This window comes from Marmota flaviventris, chromosome 6 (genome assembly GCF_047511675.1).
Source record: "Marmota flaviventris isolate mMarFla1 chromosome 6, mMarFla1.hap1, whole genome shotgun sequence".
NCBI classification, from domain to species: domain Eukaryota; kingdom Metazoa; phylum Chordata; class Mammalia; order Rodentia; family Sciuridae; genus Marmota; species Marmota flaviventris.
Window position 1 is genome coordinate 76,779,215 of NC_092503.1, and position 15,951 is coordinate 76,795,165.

At 38.6% G+C, this 15,951-nt stretch overlaps 1 protein-coding gene across 1 annotated transcript in view; it reads left to right on the forward strand.

The window, feature by feature from the left end:
* Positions 1–10,419: 10,419 nt before the first annotated feature.
* The window catches only part of Snap91 (synaptosome associated protein 91), a 117,985-nt gene continuing 112,453 nt past the window's right edge, over positions 10,420–15,951 (forward strand). The window contains exon 1 of the mRNA XM_027928180.3: positions 10,420–10,549. Within this exon, the coding sequence (XP_027783981.1) occupies positions 10,420–10,549 (130 nt within the window). The remainder of the gene's footprint in view (positions 10,550–15,951) is intronic.

Genomic DNA, 15,951 nt, shown 5'->3' on the forward strand with positions numbered 1-15,951 from the left:
GTTACTACCCATGGTTTCCCATTGAACTCATTTATTTGGTATCTACTATGTTTTAAGTACTGTGATAGATATTGATCCATTTATTTGTTGGCTCCCTCATCAAACATTTATTTATCTGTACTGAAGAGAGGCCCAGATTTTATAGGCAAAATCTGATCAGATAGTTGCATAGTCAGGAAATTAATTTATATATTAAAAATGAAAAAGACTTAAGAAAAAAAAAAAGAAATGTAAGCCGGGTGTGGTGGCACACACCTGTAATCCCAGCAGCTCGGGAGGCTGAGGCAGGATGATCTTGAGTTCAAAGCTGGCCTCAGCAAAAGCAAGGCACTAAGCAACTCAGTGAGACCCTGTCTCTAAGTAAAATACAAAAAATAGGGATGGAGATGTGGCTCAGTGGTTGAGTGCCCCTGAGTTCAATCTCTGGTACACCCCACCCCTAAAAAAAGCAATATAAAATTAATCCCATTTTTCCCTACTGGAGAATTACCCAGGTGTGGTTTACCACTGAGCTATGTCCTAAATTCTATTTACTTTTTATTTTGAGACAGGATCTCACTAAGTTGCTGAGGCCCTCACTAAATTGCTGAGGCTGACCTCAAATTTGCTATCCTTTTATTTCACTCTTCTGAGTCTCTGGGTTTATAGGTATGCACTGCCCTACCCAGACCAATTAGCAATTTTAAAAGTTATTTTTGCTGTAAGCAAATAAGAACATGAGATTATGATAGAAAATCATCTTTATATTAAATACATATAGATGCATTACATCAAAATTGTCACCAAAGAAGTAAATGAATTATTTTGATTATGTGTTTATCACTATAAGGAAACATGTTTGCATATTATTAATAGCCTAGTTTCTAGATCATGTAAAGACAGCTTACAAGTGACACTATAGTTCCAGATAACAATTGGACTAAATAAGGCCATGTTCATGCTAACCTTGATTTCTTGTCTCTGCACACTTCCTTATAAATGGGACCACTTTATTCATATTTGCCAAAACAATGCTATTCAGATCAGAACCAAGCCTGATACAGGTAGTACTTAAGGATGACTTTTAATCATGGTTCTAAATTTTTTCCTACTAGCACTCCTATCAAATTTGGATAGTCTGCCGCTAAACTTTTCCCTGGGCTCTGCCTCTTTATGACATATTTGCCTGGATAATCAAGTGCTACCTGCTTGCTCTTCTGCTGCTGTAGCCAATAAATACCAAGTTGGCATGTTGAATATTACCCTTTGTATGCAATTTGGGCTTAAGTCACCTGCACCCTAAATCCTAGATGTACACTGAGGTCCACATCCCCGCCTTTTTCTAATCTATTAATGGACCCACCTAAATGAAGTGTCTGAGTACTTGTTTTTAGATGTACTTTGAGCAATATATTCTATATAAACTTACTTATAATTATAAAAATAGTCATAAGATTATATTAGACTATTCTTCCATATATGGAAGAAAATCCACCAACCGAAGACAGCCTTGTGTCACTTAATTTCCCAATTAATTCTGCTTGTTTGCTGTTCTTCTGGAAACTTCCATGTGGGAAAAAAATTGCTTATCATAGAATGAGTACATCCCTACTTATCTGATTTCAGATTCGCCTATGTAAGCTAGCCCATCCACAGTCAGGGCCTTTCATGTACTCTGTGGGGTTAAAAGCCATAGGGCATTGTTTGATGCTAGGCACTTTGGTTTCCTGAGTCAAGGAGGCCAAGATGAAGCTGGCAAAGTTTAGAGGCAGTGAGGTATCAAGTCCCAGAGGTATATGTGTAATCTTCCAAATGATGGTGACACTTAGAGCTGTTACTGAGTATGTCACATCCAGGCTTTCAGATGGTCATTATGGAGAGAAAAAAAGAAGCAACAGAGACCCTTCAGCAATGAATTACTTAACTGAGGCCAGTACACTGTTATGAAAATGATTCTTCACATACACAGCGTATGGAATGAAGCAGATGAGGTCAAGATATAGAAACACCTCCATGATAGCCAGCTAAGGCTCAGACAAGTGCAACTAGAAAAAGCACAAGTGATATTTTAAGGGTTTACTGATGTCCAAAAGTGGCAAGGCTACTGGGGGATTATAGCTCCCTGAAACTTGATGTACTTAAGCAGATGTAATCACCATTAAGGTTTTATAAGGAAGAGATTGTGTGGGTCAGGCAGGTTTCAAACATAGGTAGTCACATAGACCCTTACTGTTGTTAGAAATCAACAATATTTATGCTTGTAGTTCCAAATGAGCTATGACTCCTTACTAGGGAATATGTGATGGTGACAATCAAAAACATTCCCAAATGCAAAGTACAGCAACCGGCAATAAATCATACAGTTGCCAGATGATGTTCCTTGTTGAATAATGTTAGGCTAAAGGTTAAAAATCCCCAACAAAATTTCAAAGACACAAACAATCATATTTGTTAGTACAGATACATGTGTGTCTTCAAAAGTTTGTGGAGTACTAATGAAAAATACTTTGATGTCTCCAGGAAACATTGTTTACTTATCAACTTGCTTATTTGATCCATATTTCATTACTTTTGCCCATGAAAGGGAAACTAGAATTTTCTTGTAATGCCAATGTTCATTCTGTCTTATCAACAAAATCTGAGTGAACCTGACAGAGACTGTGGAATGATGTCAGTAGCAATGGAAACAAATTGGCTGTCTCTCTACATCTATCAGATATAAGAGATGAACCATTAACATCAGCACAGGTGTCATTAAACCAAATGCACATCTCTGATAAGGCCCATCTAGAAGCAGCTGATACAGACTTAATCCATGTGCAGACATGATAATGCTAGAGCATTTCTTAAATTTTGTTCTTTTTATGAATATATTTAAAATCACTGACAATGATAACAGAATGAATTGTTTTATCTTGAAAAGACAAAATTTTAAGATTAAGATATCTATTTGTTGAGTCATAAACAAAAAGAAACACAAAAATCAACTGACTTGTTTCTCTGTGTGCAATCATTGGCACTCAGCACTATTTTAATCTATTTTCCTAAGGGAAAATGTGATCCTCAGCTGAAAACTTAGTTCTCCAAACTAATATTTTAAAAGAGAGAAAATTATATATTTTATTTCACTATACTTCAGGGGAAGTTAATTTGGAAATTCTGCCATGAGAGTGGCTGAAGTATGTGAATAAGCTGTAAACTTAGAGCCTGCTAATTTGGTAAGCTCCCACAACAGTACTCTGTCTTACACATGACTCCTGAATGTCTGAAGCATAGGACAAAGGAAAGCACTGGAGGCAAGTAGAAAAGGAATTCAATACTGTTACTAGAAGGAGTGAGGCCTTACTTGTCCCAATCAGTTAGTTCAGACAGTAACACAGCTGTTCATTCTCATCTAGTTATATAGAACATCAAATAGCCTAGGGTTTCCATTTCTCTTTAATATTCTCTTTACTGGAAAGCCAAATGGTTAATGGATAAGAGATGCGTGTCATGTGCATGGGCACACACATACACTTGTCTCTTTCAGGAGGACTTTTTTTGAGTTCGCCAGTAATCTATGTATGTTCGAATTACACCTTTGAAGGAGTATGCACTTCTCCCACCCCCACTACTGTATGCTGAAGCTGTACAAAGACAAAAGACTTTGTCTTCTGCAATACCTATGCAATGAAGTATCCAGTGGAGTCAGTCACTCCCTAAGCAACCCAGAATGTAAATCAAACAACAGAAAATGGAAGAAAAAGCAAAATAATGAGAGGAAGACATCAAGAGATACACACTTGAAATGAGACAGACATATTATTGAGTTAAAGTTTACTTGGGAATTGGCTTGGGAGTAGCTCAGTGGTAGAGTGCTAGCCTAGCATGCCTGAGATACCACATTCAATCCTTAGGATCAGGAGAAGAAAAAATAAATAAATAAACCTGGGAAATCTCCTTTTTCAGACATTCTGACTAATGATAAAGAAAAATGATTAATAATAAAGAAAAACTCATTCCAGGAATTCTCTTGCAATCATCTTTATTTTTTATTTGTTTATTTCTTCATTTATTTAAGTACCAGGGATTGAACTCAGAGGCACTCAGCCACTGAGCCACATCCCTAGCCCTATTTTGTATTTTATTTAGAGACAAGGTCTCACTGAATTGCTTAGTGCCTCGCTTTTGCTGAGGCTTGCTTTGAACTTGAGATCCTACTGTCTCAGCCTCCAAAGCCACTGAGATTACAGGCATGAGCCACTGTAACCGGCTGCAATCATCTCTTTAATGGAAGAACACAAAATAAAACAGCTCTCTAATGTCTCCAATGACTATTTGCATGCCTGTATATGTGCTCTGCTTGAGCTTTTGAACAATCAACTACATCAGACCAATGCTTGGTGGTTAGACCAAAAGAAACTTAGTTTCCACCTAGGTTATCAAAACCTTCCACCTTGGGACATTTCCTCATGGAAGCCAACCACCATGTAAGAAATGGAACTCCCCTGGATCACTTCACTATGCATAGCTCAACCACAAGTGGAGGTGCTCCCCCTTAAACCCCAGCTGAGCTTCCACGCAATGACCAATTTCAACTGTTAGATGTTGGAGTGAATAAACCATTTTGCACAGCCCAGCCTCTGATGACTATAGCCCCAGTTGTCACCACAGAAAACATTTTAAAGGAGAACTACCCAACAGAACCCTGTTAGCTCACAGATTAGTGAGAGAAGTTAAAAAAAATTATTGTTTTAAGCCACAAAGTTTGTTATACAACAATAGATACCGAACAGTCACACAAGAGCTAAAACAAGGAAACAAAATAAAAATACTATATTTGAACTGTATTCACACTATAATGCATATAAAATGCACATATTCCTTTGAATATGCCAGTTGTCATAGTGAGTTCATTGCTAACCTGTGTTTTAGGCAGAACAAGACTTAATAAACATGTTTGTCCTGGCTTGGAATATATATACTTCATTAACTTTGATTCTTAAATAACTTGAATAGTTTCATGGATGAAGTGTTATACTTCCAAAGGATGATTTCATTGTTCGAATCGCATACTGAGACTTTATGCAGCCTACAATTTTTCTTGCCACACTAAAATGTTCATCCATTTTCTGGTCTCTTTCATTTTTCTCCTTATAAAAGAGAAGCAATCATTTCCTCTTTATACAAGTGCCAAGTGCATTCAACACATCAAATTTTGCTTTTTGTTGCCAATAGCTTTTTTTTTTTTTTTTTTTTTTTTTGTACCAAGGATTGAACTCAGGGGTGCTTAACCACTGAGCCACATAACCATCCCCCCAGCTTTTTTTTTTTCAACTTTTTAAATTTTGCGACAGTGTCTCACCAAGTTGCTTAGGGCCTCACTGAGTTGTGAGGATGGCCTTGAATTTGTAATCCTCCTGGTTCAGCCTCCTGAGTTACTGGAATTACAGGAGTGTGCCATCATGCTCAAAAGCATTGTTTTTGATTTTGGTTAGAGATGTCTTATTTGTATGAAGGGGAATGAATATAATCCAGTATGATTATTTTGGACCTTATATTTTTTTCTACTTGGACAGAAAAGCACCCCTGAATAAAATCATACTTTACTTTTGCTTTACAAAAATGTAGTTTTTGGAGTAGGATAGGAACTGTCCAGCTCCACCTAAGGTTGTTGTCTGAGGTGATCAGATTTCTCTCAGCTTTATTTCTATTTCTCATACACCTGTTGTTTCTTATAAATAAACTGAAACAAAGAATTTGAAGACATTTGTCCTCATGTGTTGATATAAATTATTGGTTCGTGTGTAATTATTATTGATTGGGGTTTTCTGTATTGAATTGGGCACTCAGAAGAAAACATTTGAACATAATTAGAGACAGAAAAATCGGTATAATGGCATACATATGCATTTGCTCAGAAAATGGTGAATATATATATATATATATTTATAAAAATTGGGGGTTTCTTTGTAGGTAACCTCTTTTCTGACCACTGAGAGATATCAGAAAATCTATCAATTTTTGAAAACATCAAATGTCAATTCTTATTCTTGCTTAAGATTTATTGAATAGCATTTATTATGTGACTTCAAAAAGAATATGTTGACAAGGAATGATTTTTCTTCACCTCAATGTATTTCTTTCATTTAGTTAATTTTATTTCAACTTAGTATTTATAATTGTAACTCTAGATTCATGCCTATAAAATCCTGGCGTCTCTTAATCTTTGTCACTAGAAATATTCTATTATTTTTCAAAGCTCCATAAGATCTTCCCAAACAACATACATTTCAAATGTTGGCACCACCCTTGACATAATTTAATTTGTATATAACAATTCTATAGTTGAGGAATTTTCATTTTTCTGCTAACACCCATGACAGGACATTGTGTGGTGATACTCTCACATTCATGGCACACAACATATGCATAGCATATCTATCCTATGGCTCCACATATTTCCATGGACTATATGGTATTTCATACAGTTGTAGGATTGACCTTGAAGCTATTTCAATTTATTTTTGAAAAGTAAATCATTCACAGATTGTATTATTTTAATTATTATTGGAAACATGTTACTTGCTCAAAACCTATTAATAGTAAGATGTGATAAAATTTCACTATGAACTGTTGGAGAACCACTATGTTACATAATTTTTTAAAATTTTACATTAATCACCTAACTTGTTGACATATATTGTTCATAACATTCTCTTATCCTTATAATGTTTACAACATCTATTTCCCTTTTGTTCCTACCATTAAAATTTTGTGTCATTTCTTTCCTTTTTAAATAAGTCTCACTAGAAGGATTATTGACTTTTATTGATCTTTTTCAAAAATAAATGGCCTTTGGTTTCATTGATTTTATTGATTATTTGGCTTTCTTCACTTTCATTGATTTTCACTTATCTTCATGATCTCATTCTTTTTGTTTATGTTGAATTTAATTTTGTTCTAGTTTCTTATGGTTGAAACTTACACAGCTGTTTTTAGTTCTTTCTAATCTAAGCATTTTAATGCTATAAATTTTTCTCTAGTCACTGTTTTATCTGTATTCCAAAAATTTGTGCATTTTCATTATTCTTTAGTTCAAAGTATTTTTAATTTTCCTTATGAGAAAATTATATCCACAGTTTATTTAGAATGTGTTGTTCAGTTGCCAACTATTTAGAGATCTCTAGATCTCCATTAATGATTTGTGTGATTGTAATTATTCTAAATATACTGAGTTTAGCTTTATGGCTTAGAATATAATCTATCCTGGTGAATGTTCTATGTGTAATTGAGTGAAACGTGTGTTCCACTGTTGCTAGGTATAGTATTTTATAAATGTGATTAAGTTAAATTGGTTAATGGAGGCTATTTCAAGTCATCTTACCCTTACTGGGTTTCTGTCCTCTCAACTACAGAGAAAAGAGCTGAAATCTTCAGGTATAAGTGTGTTTCTCCTTTCAATACTTTCATTTTACCATTGTCCTATTTCGAGGCTCTGTTCCTACATACATAAACATGCAAAGTTGCTATATACTGTTGATGAATTTTTATCATTATGAAAAGTGCCTCTTTATCCCTATTAATATTTTTTATTGTGAACTTTACTTTCATATTAATATTGCCAGCTCTTTTCATTAGCTTTATTGAGGTGTAAATTACATAAAATAAAGCTCCACAATTTTATGTATATAAATTGATGAGTCTTGAGAAATATATGCAGTTGTGTTCCATCACAGTCATGACATAAAACATTTCCATCACTTCAAACAATGCCCCTCTGCCCCTTTGCAATCAACCCCTCCCCCAATCCTGATACCTGATATGTTTTCTCTATAGTTTTGCCTTTTCAAGAATGTCATACAGACACATCAAAACAGTATATAGTGTTTTGGGTTTGGGCTCCTTCTAAGTAATTCCATTGTGTGGAATACTACATTTTTAAAACCCACTTACCAGTACAATAACATTTGGTTTTCCTCCAGCAGGAGCCCATTGTATGAACTGCTACAAAATTTGAATAAAAATATTTGAATGGAAATGTGTTTTTATTTCCCTTGGGTAAATACCTAGTGTGGTATTGCTGGGTCATATAGTGAAACTAGTATTGGAAATCTGACAGTGGTGGTCTTGGACTGTCTTTCTTTAGTCATGAAGCTTCTAATTAGTGCTTGAATTAGTCCCAGCAGTTATGAAGTCATGACTGCATACTGAAAACTGCGCTGGGTGAAATCGAGGCCTAAACAACAAACTCTTGGTATTTGTAAGTAGACATATATATACATCCATGAGGTCGAACAGAGGTTACTTCTAGCTGGGGAAAATTAACATATCAAGTTCTGAACTTAATTCTATTGTGAGAATTAAAAAAAATGATTAATATGACGACCTTTTAAAATGTCAAATATACGAAGTTATTAACCGAGTCCAAACCATTGTTGGGAAATTCATGAGTAAGATACAAATATGCACACTCAACATTAAAATGACATAAGATGTTCAAACCCTGTATTTAATTGGCAGAAATTACTTTTTAAGGATACACATGATCACTGTCGAATGTAACCTAGGACTCTATTAATGACTTTCTTAATTATTGGTCCTTCCGCAGACCTCAGTATCCGTTTAAAGCTAAAGTGGCTAGTATTACCTGCCCACCCCAGCTCCCAGTTGTAACTGAGACAAGTCAAGGAGCACTAAGGAGCAGAGGGCACACAGGTAAGGGCCGTGACAGTCAGGCAGAATCTGACATTTAAAATCGCCCTGCCCATCTGGGCCTCCGCTGCCTTTGACAGGCGGGCGTGTCAGAGACTGAGTGTGGGGGAGAAGAGGCTGGGCTCTGCCAGGCAGCGCGCGACGACGCCCTTGCCTTGGCCTTCACAGAGCAGAACCGGAGCAGACCTATAGCTCCACTAAGCTAACGCCCGGCGCCGCTCACGGTGCATCCCGCACTGGCCCGGCAGGTGTGAGCGGAGCTCGGGCACCCGGTGCTTGCGGGTGCGCAGCCAGCGCGCGGAGGGGTTGTTGGGCGCCAAGCGGAGAGGGTGACTTGCTGACTGGGTGTGGGCCTCCCTGCCTCCCCGCCTCCCCACATTCACTCCTAGCTCTTGCCGGAGATGCTTGTGCGCTGCCCCCCTCGTCTTTAAGCTCGCGGCCCAGGGGGGCGGCGTGTGTGAGTAGCTGGGAGGGGGCCGCGAGGCACTCCGCAGAGGGCTCGCGCGGGTTTGTCCGCCGCCGTCACCTGACTTCGTCGGAGGAACCACAGCTGAGGTGGGGGCGGGGATGGGGACGCAGCGCGGAGCTCTAGAGAGACGCGGCGGCGCTGGCGGAGGAGGAGGCGGCGGCGGGCGGGTACTCGTTCCTGGGGCTACGGGCGGCGGGCGCAGGGACCTCGGAGCTAAGGGCGGCGACCGGGCCAGGGCAGGAGGCATCGCGCCCCGGGGCCCCGGGTCCGCGCACGGCCGCACACACCCACCCGAGCAGCTTTCCTCCGCGGCCCAGGCTCCGCTCATCCTGCGGCGGGCGGCGCCGCTCCAGGGGCGGGGTGAGTACCCATGGCCCCAACTCGACCCCCTCCCCTTTACCAGGGCTGCGCGGGGATCCGGACCGGATAATCCTAGGGCGCACCGAAGGGCAGTGGCCGGGTGACAGCTCTTCGGCGCGCTTGAGGGCAGGCGGGGGGCTGGGCTGTCAGCCCAGCTCTGCTCCAAAACCCAGAAGGATGAGGTGCTCAGACACTCCGGTGACTCTGCACAGCCCCCGGCGGCCCCTGCTGCGGGATATCGGGGCGAGGGAAGGGGGCCCGGGCCAAGGGCCTCGTGGGCTTTGGAGGCAGAGGCGAGGAAGGAAGGGGAGGCGAGGGCATAACATGGCGCAACGCTAGGATAATCTCCACCGCGACCGAGGGAGGACGAGCCCATTGCTGCAGCAGCTTGAAGAGGAGGAGGGAGGTGGCCAGGGCTTGGATATTTGATTCATTCTCCGAAGCCTTTAAACTGTTTAGAGGAAACGCTGCGGCAGCTGAGAGTGGGATGTGGGGCCCCCGGTGGGCGCAGCGCTCAGGGAATAACCCCAGTGCACACCGGAGCTAGTCCCGCACCTGAGGATCAGGTTGCAGGAAAAGTGCTGGTTGAGAGAGGGGCACCAAAGGAGTAAGGCGGGCTTCATTAGGGGGTGGGGAGATTGGGAACAGTGTCACGATGTTGGACTGGAGCCCGTGCTGGGGTTCCGTAAGGGCTCTACTCAAGGCTATCACCCTCTGTACCGCGTTGGATGAGCAGGCTTGGCGCGTTGCTGGCCGGGAGAGGTGCTGCCAGGGCGGGGTCGGAGGAGGAGAGAGCCTCCGTGCGGAAGGACTGAATGCAAGGCCTGAGTGCTTGGAGAGTAGGGAATGCGGGTTAAAGCGGGACTATCTCCCCTTCTTTCTTGCAGAAGACGAGGCTGTAGACACGGCTGGAGAAGATGTCGGGCCAAACGCTTACAGATCGAATCGCCGCCGCTCAGTATAGTGTGACAGGCTCTGCTGTCGCGAGAGCAGTCTGCAAAGCCACCACTCATGAAGTGATGGGCCCCAAGAAAAAGCACCTGGACTGTAAGCATCTCTTTATATAAGTGGGACATGCGCACCGCAGACGCGCCTGGGATGCCGGCTGCATGGCCTGGCTTAACTGTCGGGAATGCTGCAGCCTCGGGGCTCCCAGCCGGGTTGCCCCTGAGCTGGAAATCTCCAGCTGTGGGGATGTCGCCTTGGGTCAATCCTGAAACCTTGTCTTTTGAGCTCTGTTCTCCTGTTGACCTCCAAGGTCTTGGAGGGGAAGTTAGAGATGCTTTTCACCTCCCCTTTCTTTCTCCACAAGCCTCCCTTCTCCACGTTAAGAGAAATCAGAGGTTCCACAGTCAGAATGGGGGGGGGGGATGAATTCGTGGAAGGTCAAACTTGACCCTCTAGTTTTTTCCTAAATATATTTTGGGTAGTTCTAAAGTAGTACTATGTTTTGATCTTTTTCAACATTGCTATTGAGGTTTTGTGTGTGTGTGTGTGTGTGTGTGTGTGTGTGTGAGAGAGAGAGAGAGAGAGAGAGAGAGAGAGAGAGAGATGTCACCACACCAAACTGAAATAAATTCAAGCAATTGAATGAGGAAAGGACACTTCAGAGATAAAGGTGATTTCATTTTACACCTGGCACATTTCTTTGTCCCTTTCTCAGAAAATGCTAGGTGGAATGATTATGCCTTGATCACAAAATGGATGTACTTTCTTGGCATTGGAGATGGTGCAATTTTGGATTAAAACACTTAATTCATCATACTTTTTTCATATTAGTTATTTAATGGAAAAAAGGCTTTATTCTCATTTGGTATCTATATATTTCTGAGAGGTTTCATTTGATTAACATTGTAAGTCTTTTGTTATTGAAGGGTAAATAGAGATACTTAAAAAACAATTTCACCTACTTTGGTAGTGAGGCTCCTCCTAAGTAAGGCTACATCAGAATGTATTTTACAGTTTCTGTTCAGTCTTTTTGACTTGCTTAGAATCTTCTGTTCTATTAGATGTTTGTTGATAAAGATTAGTGTTGGCATAAGACACCCAGGTATAGCATGCCCATTTCTCCATCTGGCTTCCTTTGCCCATTTGCTAGTTTTCTTTTGCTTCAGACCATCCCCCACTGCTTCTCTCCTGCAGCTGAGAGAATGGCATCAGTGTTAGAACTGACTCTAGCCCTTTCATCTGCAGAAGCAAAGCTTGAGGAGACTTAAAACTGGACATTGTAAGACTTGTCCAGCCTTTAGAACCTGTTGTCTCATAGTATTGGATTTTTTTTTTCTAGAAGCAATTCTGAAAGGAGAACACCATTACTCCTTTCCTGAGAGAATGTTTAACAAAACTTATTGATTACAATATCACATGTTATACACGAAGTACAGGTTAAGAGAGAGGCCACCAGGGCCAGGGCACCTCACAGGAGTGGGAATTATAAATTTATGACCACCTCATTTTGTTGCAGCATGCTGAATCATATAGCCATTTTTCCATCAGTTTCCCCAACTCTGAAAGGATGACTCATGTCTTATTGGTGTATGTCATCTAGAAAATTCTCATAATAAAAAAATAGAGGTTATGGATTTGCAAGATACTGAACTATCATAAAGATGATAGATTAGTACATTTCAGAAAACATTCACTGGTTTGAGCATTTTATTAAGACATTATTCAGATAAAGACTGACTTTTTAAAATAAAAAATTTAGTCACATTTGTCTGTTAGGCCTGGAAAAGTTAAAGTTTTTGAAAATAGGATGTTTTCCCAGTATCTTCAGCACATATTAGTAAGGGCAGTTTCAAAGATATAGAAAATAGGGGGAAGATTCCATGTTAAAAGAAAGTGGCTGAAATAGGCATTGGTATTGAATAATTAATATGATTAATCATACTAGCTAAACATTTATTGAGCAGTTACTATATGCCTACCACTGAGCTTTACATTATCAGTCTGTCACCGATTAAGTCCAGTTAGGGTGATCAACTTCTATGGCTTTTAGCTACTGCATTTAACTGCCATCTCTAGTTTATTTAGTAATATTCTCCAATGAGAAGGAAGAAAAGGTACCATATTAGCCTAACTGGTCTAATCTTAAGAACACCTATCCCCTTTGCATGACTGTAAAATTGAGCATCACAACCCACACATGTATTACAGTCTCTATGCATGAAAATTTTTAATTCTGTCACTTACAGAAATGAAGGAAAAACAAGCACTAAAAGACTATTGGTTGGTGTTTTTTTTCTTTTTGATGTTTCACTTTTCCAATAAATCATAAAGCAAATTATCTTCCATTTAAAACCAGCCTGTGGGTGAAATTTGGAAGAATGGGTATCATGCCACTAATATATCCTATTCTCAAAAGGGATGATATGGGAAACCTAAATATATGTGCATATTGTTGTTTTGTATGCATTTTAAGAGGACACCTTTGCTCAAAATTTCTTGTGAAGTTCCTTGACAAAGCAGTAGACTACCTTGGTAATATGTGCACAGGTTTTAGGTAACATACCAGTTATAAAAGTGAATCATACATGTGAACACATGTAAAACATGTACATGCATAAGTAAATTTTGTCTGTAGTTACTGATGCATTCTTAAGTAGTTCTTGGTGTTTTAGTTTTGAAAATATTAAGTACTGGTTGGGAGGAAAATGGCGCAAAATAATAGAATTTGGGGATTTGATGTGGGATAGAAGTTTAATATAAGAAAAATTTGATCACCAAATTGACTTTCCATTAAGTTTGGTTTGATGTAAATAGTAATAATTTAGGTTATTGTTAGTTTGATTTGTACATACATTTTAGTTTAGAGTTTGGACTAGAAGATTATAAGAATACAGATATGGTTCTGTAATTTTTTTAAGTGATTTGATTTGTTAGGCTCAGAATCTTTATGAAATGTGTACTTAATATTAGTTAAAGGACTGGTATAAAAGATAATCTTTTTCACTTTAGGTTGAAAGTCTAAGAAAATTACTGGGGTAAATTATGTGATTTATAAAATGATGCTTAAATGGCATATGATTTATATGTTCAAAGAAATGGTGAACATCTTGGGGTAGAATTGTTTATGATGAAGAGGTGGAGATAAAATGAAACTGTATACATAAACTCTATATATAGTCTCACATTTTTTTTCTTTTTTTCAGTAACAGTATGTTTTTTGAAGGTAAAAAAGATTCATGAAACCATCACCATAGTCAGCAGTTATATATTAAATTTAAAGGATAAACTTTAATGATCTACATAAAGATTACATGTTTATGGTACTTTGGGATTACACAAAACCTTCATTCCAGACTTTATACTGTTATAATAATGTTGCCCTTTACACAGGAAAACTAAAGACCTAACCAATATTAGTTTCACATTAGTTTTTCTGGAACCATATGTACAGTCTCACCTTTTGTTTCCCTTGTAACTTGTTGTGCATCTTTGATAGCACATTAAACATCCAGGTCTCACCAAATATTCACCTTCTTGGTTATAGTTCTTTTCCATTTCAGTGGGTTTTCCTCCTCTGGTTTGTGGTTGATGAACTAAAGGATAGTTCCAGTAAATAATAAAGTAAAAAGATACTAGACTATCCAGGACCTACCCAAGTACTGTTCCAAGGTTAAACAAACAAACAAACAGAATTAGCCCAAAGTAACACCTGCAGAGGGAAATTTGGAAAGTTGGCAACCCTGGCATAAGATTCATTTCAGTTAATAGTGCTTGCAATTGATTCCTGTATATGCTACATTGTTAAAGTACCCTATTTAAAATCATAAAAATTAAAACTTATACATCACAATTAACATCAAATCAGACCTAATAGAAAGTCAGTTTGTTTATCAATAATCATATTTTTCCTCATATTAATCTTCCTAATACATAAATAATGTATTTATCCCACATAAAAATCAAGTGGGATATGAGTTCCAAATCTCATGTTTGAGGTACTAGAATTTCACCAATGATTCTTTTCCTCCCAAATTAAGAAAAAATAAGATTGTGTTTCTTATAAGAGTATCTGGTGAAGATAGTAAAAGATACAAACATTTTTGATTCAAGGCAATATTGGTTCCTGCTACTTCAATTTTATTCATAAAATATCTGTAAAAAAAGAAATTTTAATAGCAAAATAATGAAAATTTAAACATAAAAACTAACTTGCCTTACATAAACTTGCCTAGTACATGTAAAATATATTTTGATTCATAGAAATACATTTGCAAACTAATTTAGTAGATACCATATGTTTATATTGGGGATAATAGGGCTTTTGGGTGCTGAAAGATCAAAAAAGTAAGTAAGGCTTATTAAATAAAATTAAGTAAAACAACATATAAGACTTACTGAACACTAGGATAACTTTCAATATGAGAAGTGCACTAACTTTCTGTAAATCTATTTTACTTTGATTTCAGTTGTTCTCATGTAACTGTTTGATATTGTCTAATCACACCCTCTTACTTTCTTCTACCTAGACACACTCTGTTTCTTTTATATTTCATCAGAAAACCCAGCCTAATTATAGAGATTGTTTAGAACAGACTATATTGTTTTTTAGGCAGTCAAGAAGAGATGGAAGCAATGGGTTGTACTTTAATGTCTACCATCTATAGTAACCTCTTTGTTTACTGAAATTAGTGTTATATCCTATCTGTCCTGTAGGTGATGGCTTCTTATCTCAAATTAATTCAGGTAAGGATAGAAGCAACAGATAACAGTTATAACGTTTTACAAGGAAAATACAAAAAAAGTGAGATTACCAAGAAAAACAGTATTAGTGATCTGTTGTGTAAATGCACCTCATTAATGATAAAGCCTTTACTCAAACAGATGTAAGCCAGGTTTAAAATGGACAATGTATTAAAAAGGAGAAGAAGAGATGGAAGAGCAAACCCTGTTGGGTATCCTCTTGCCCTGCAGGGGTTCTGTTTCTATGCACACTTGAATAAATCTTACTCTTATACTCACTCATCCTGGTCTCTGGATTAAAAGAGAGAGGGGGGGAAATATACTTCACTTAATCTGGTTATCATTTATATTACAAATCCATAAGGAATGCATTCTGTGTGATTCTGTGATGTTCTTGGATGATGCTCAGCATTACAAGAGGGAAGAAAAGAGATCATGTGAGATTCAGAGGTTGGTAGGAGAAGGGAAAGTGGAAGAGTGGCAAAGAGTCCTAGGCAATAAGAGGAAGCACACTTTAAAGATGACTTAAAAATAGTTAAACAGGGTGGCTGGGCCCAGTGGTGCACACTGTAATCCCAGTGACTCTGGAGGCTGAGGCAGGAGGATGGCAAGTTTGAGACCAGCCTCAGCAATTTCGAGGCAAAAATCTTGTCTCAAAATAAAACAGAAAAAAGACTGAGGATGTAACTCAGTGGTAAATCACCCTTAGCTTCAATCCCCAGCACCAAAACAAACAAGCAGACAAACAAAAAAGTTAAACA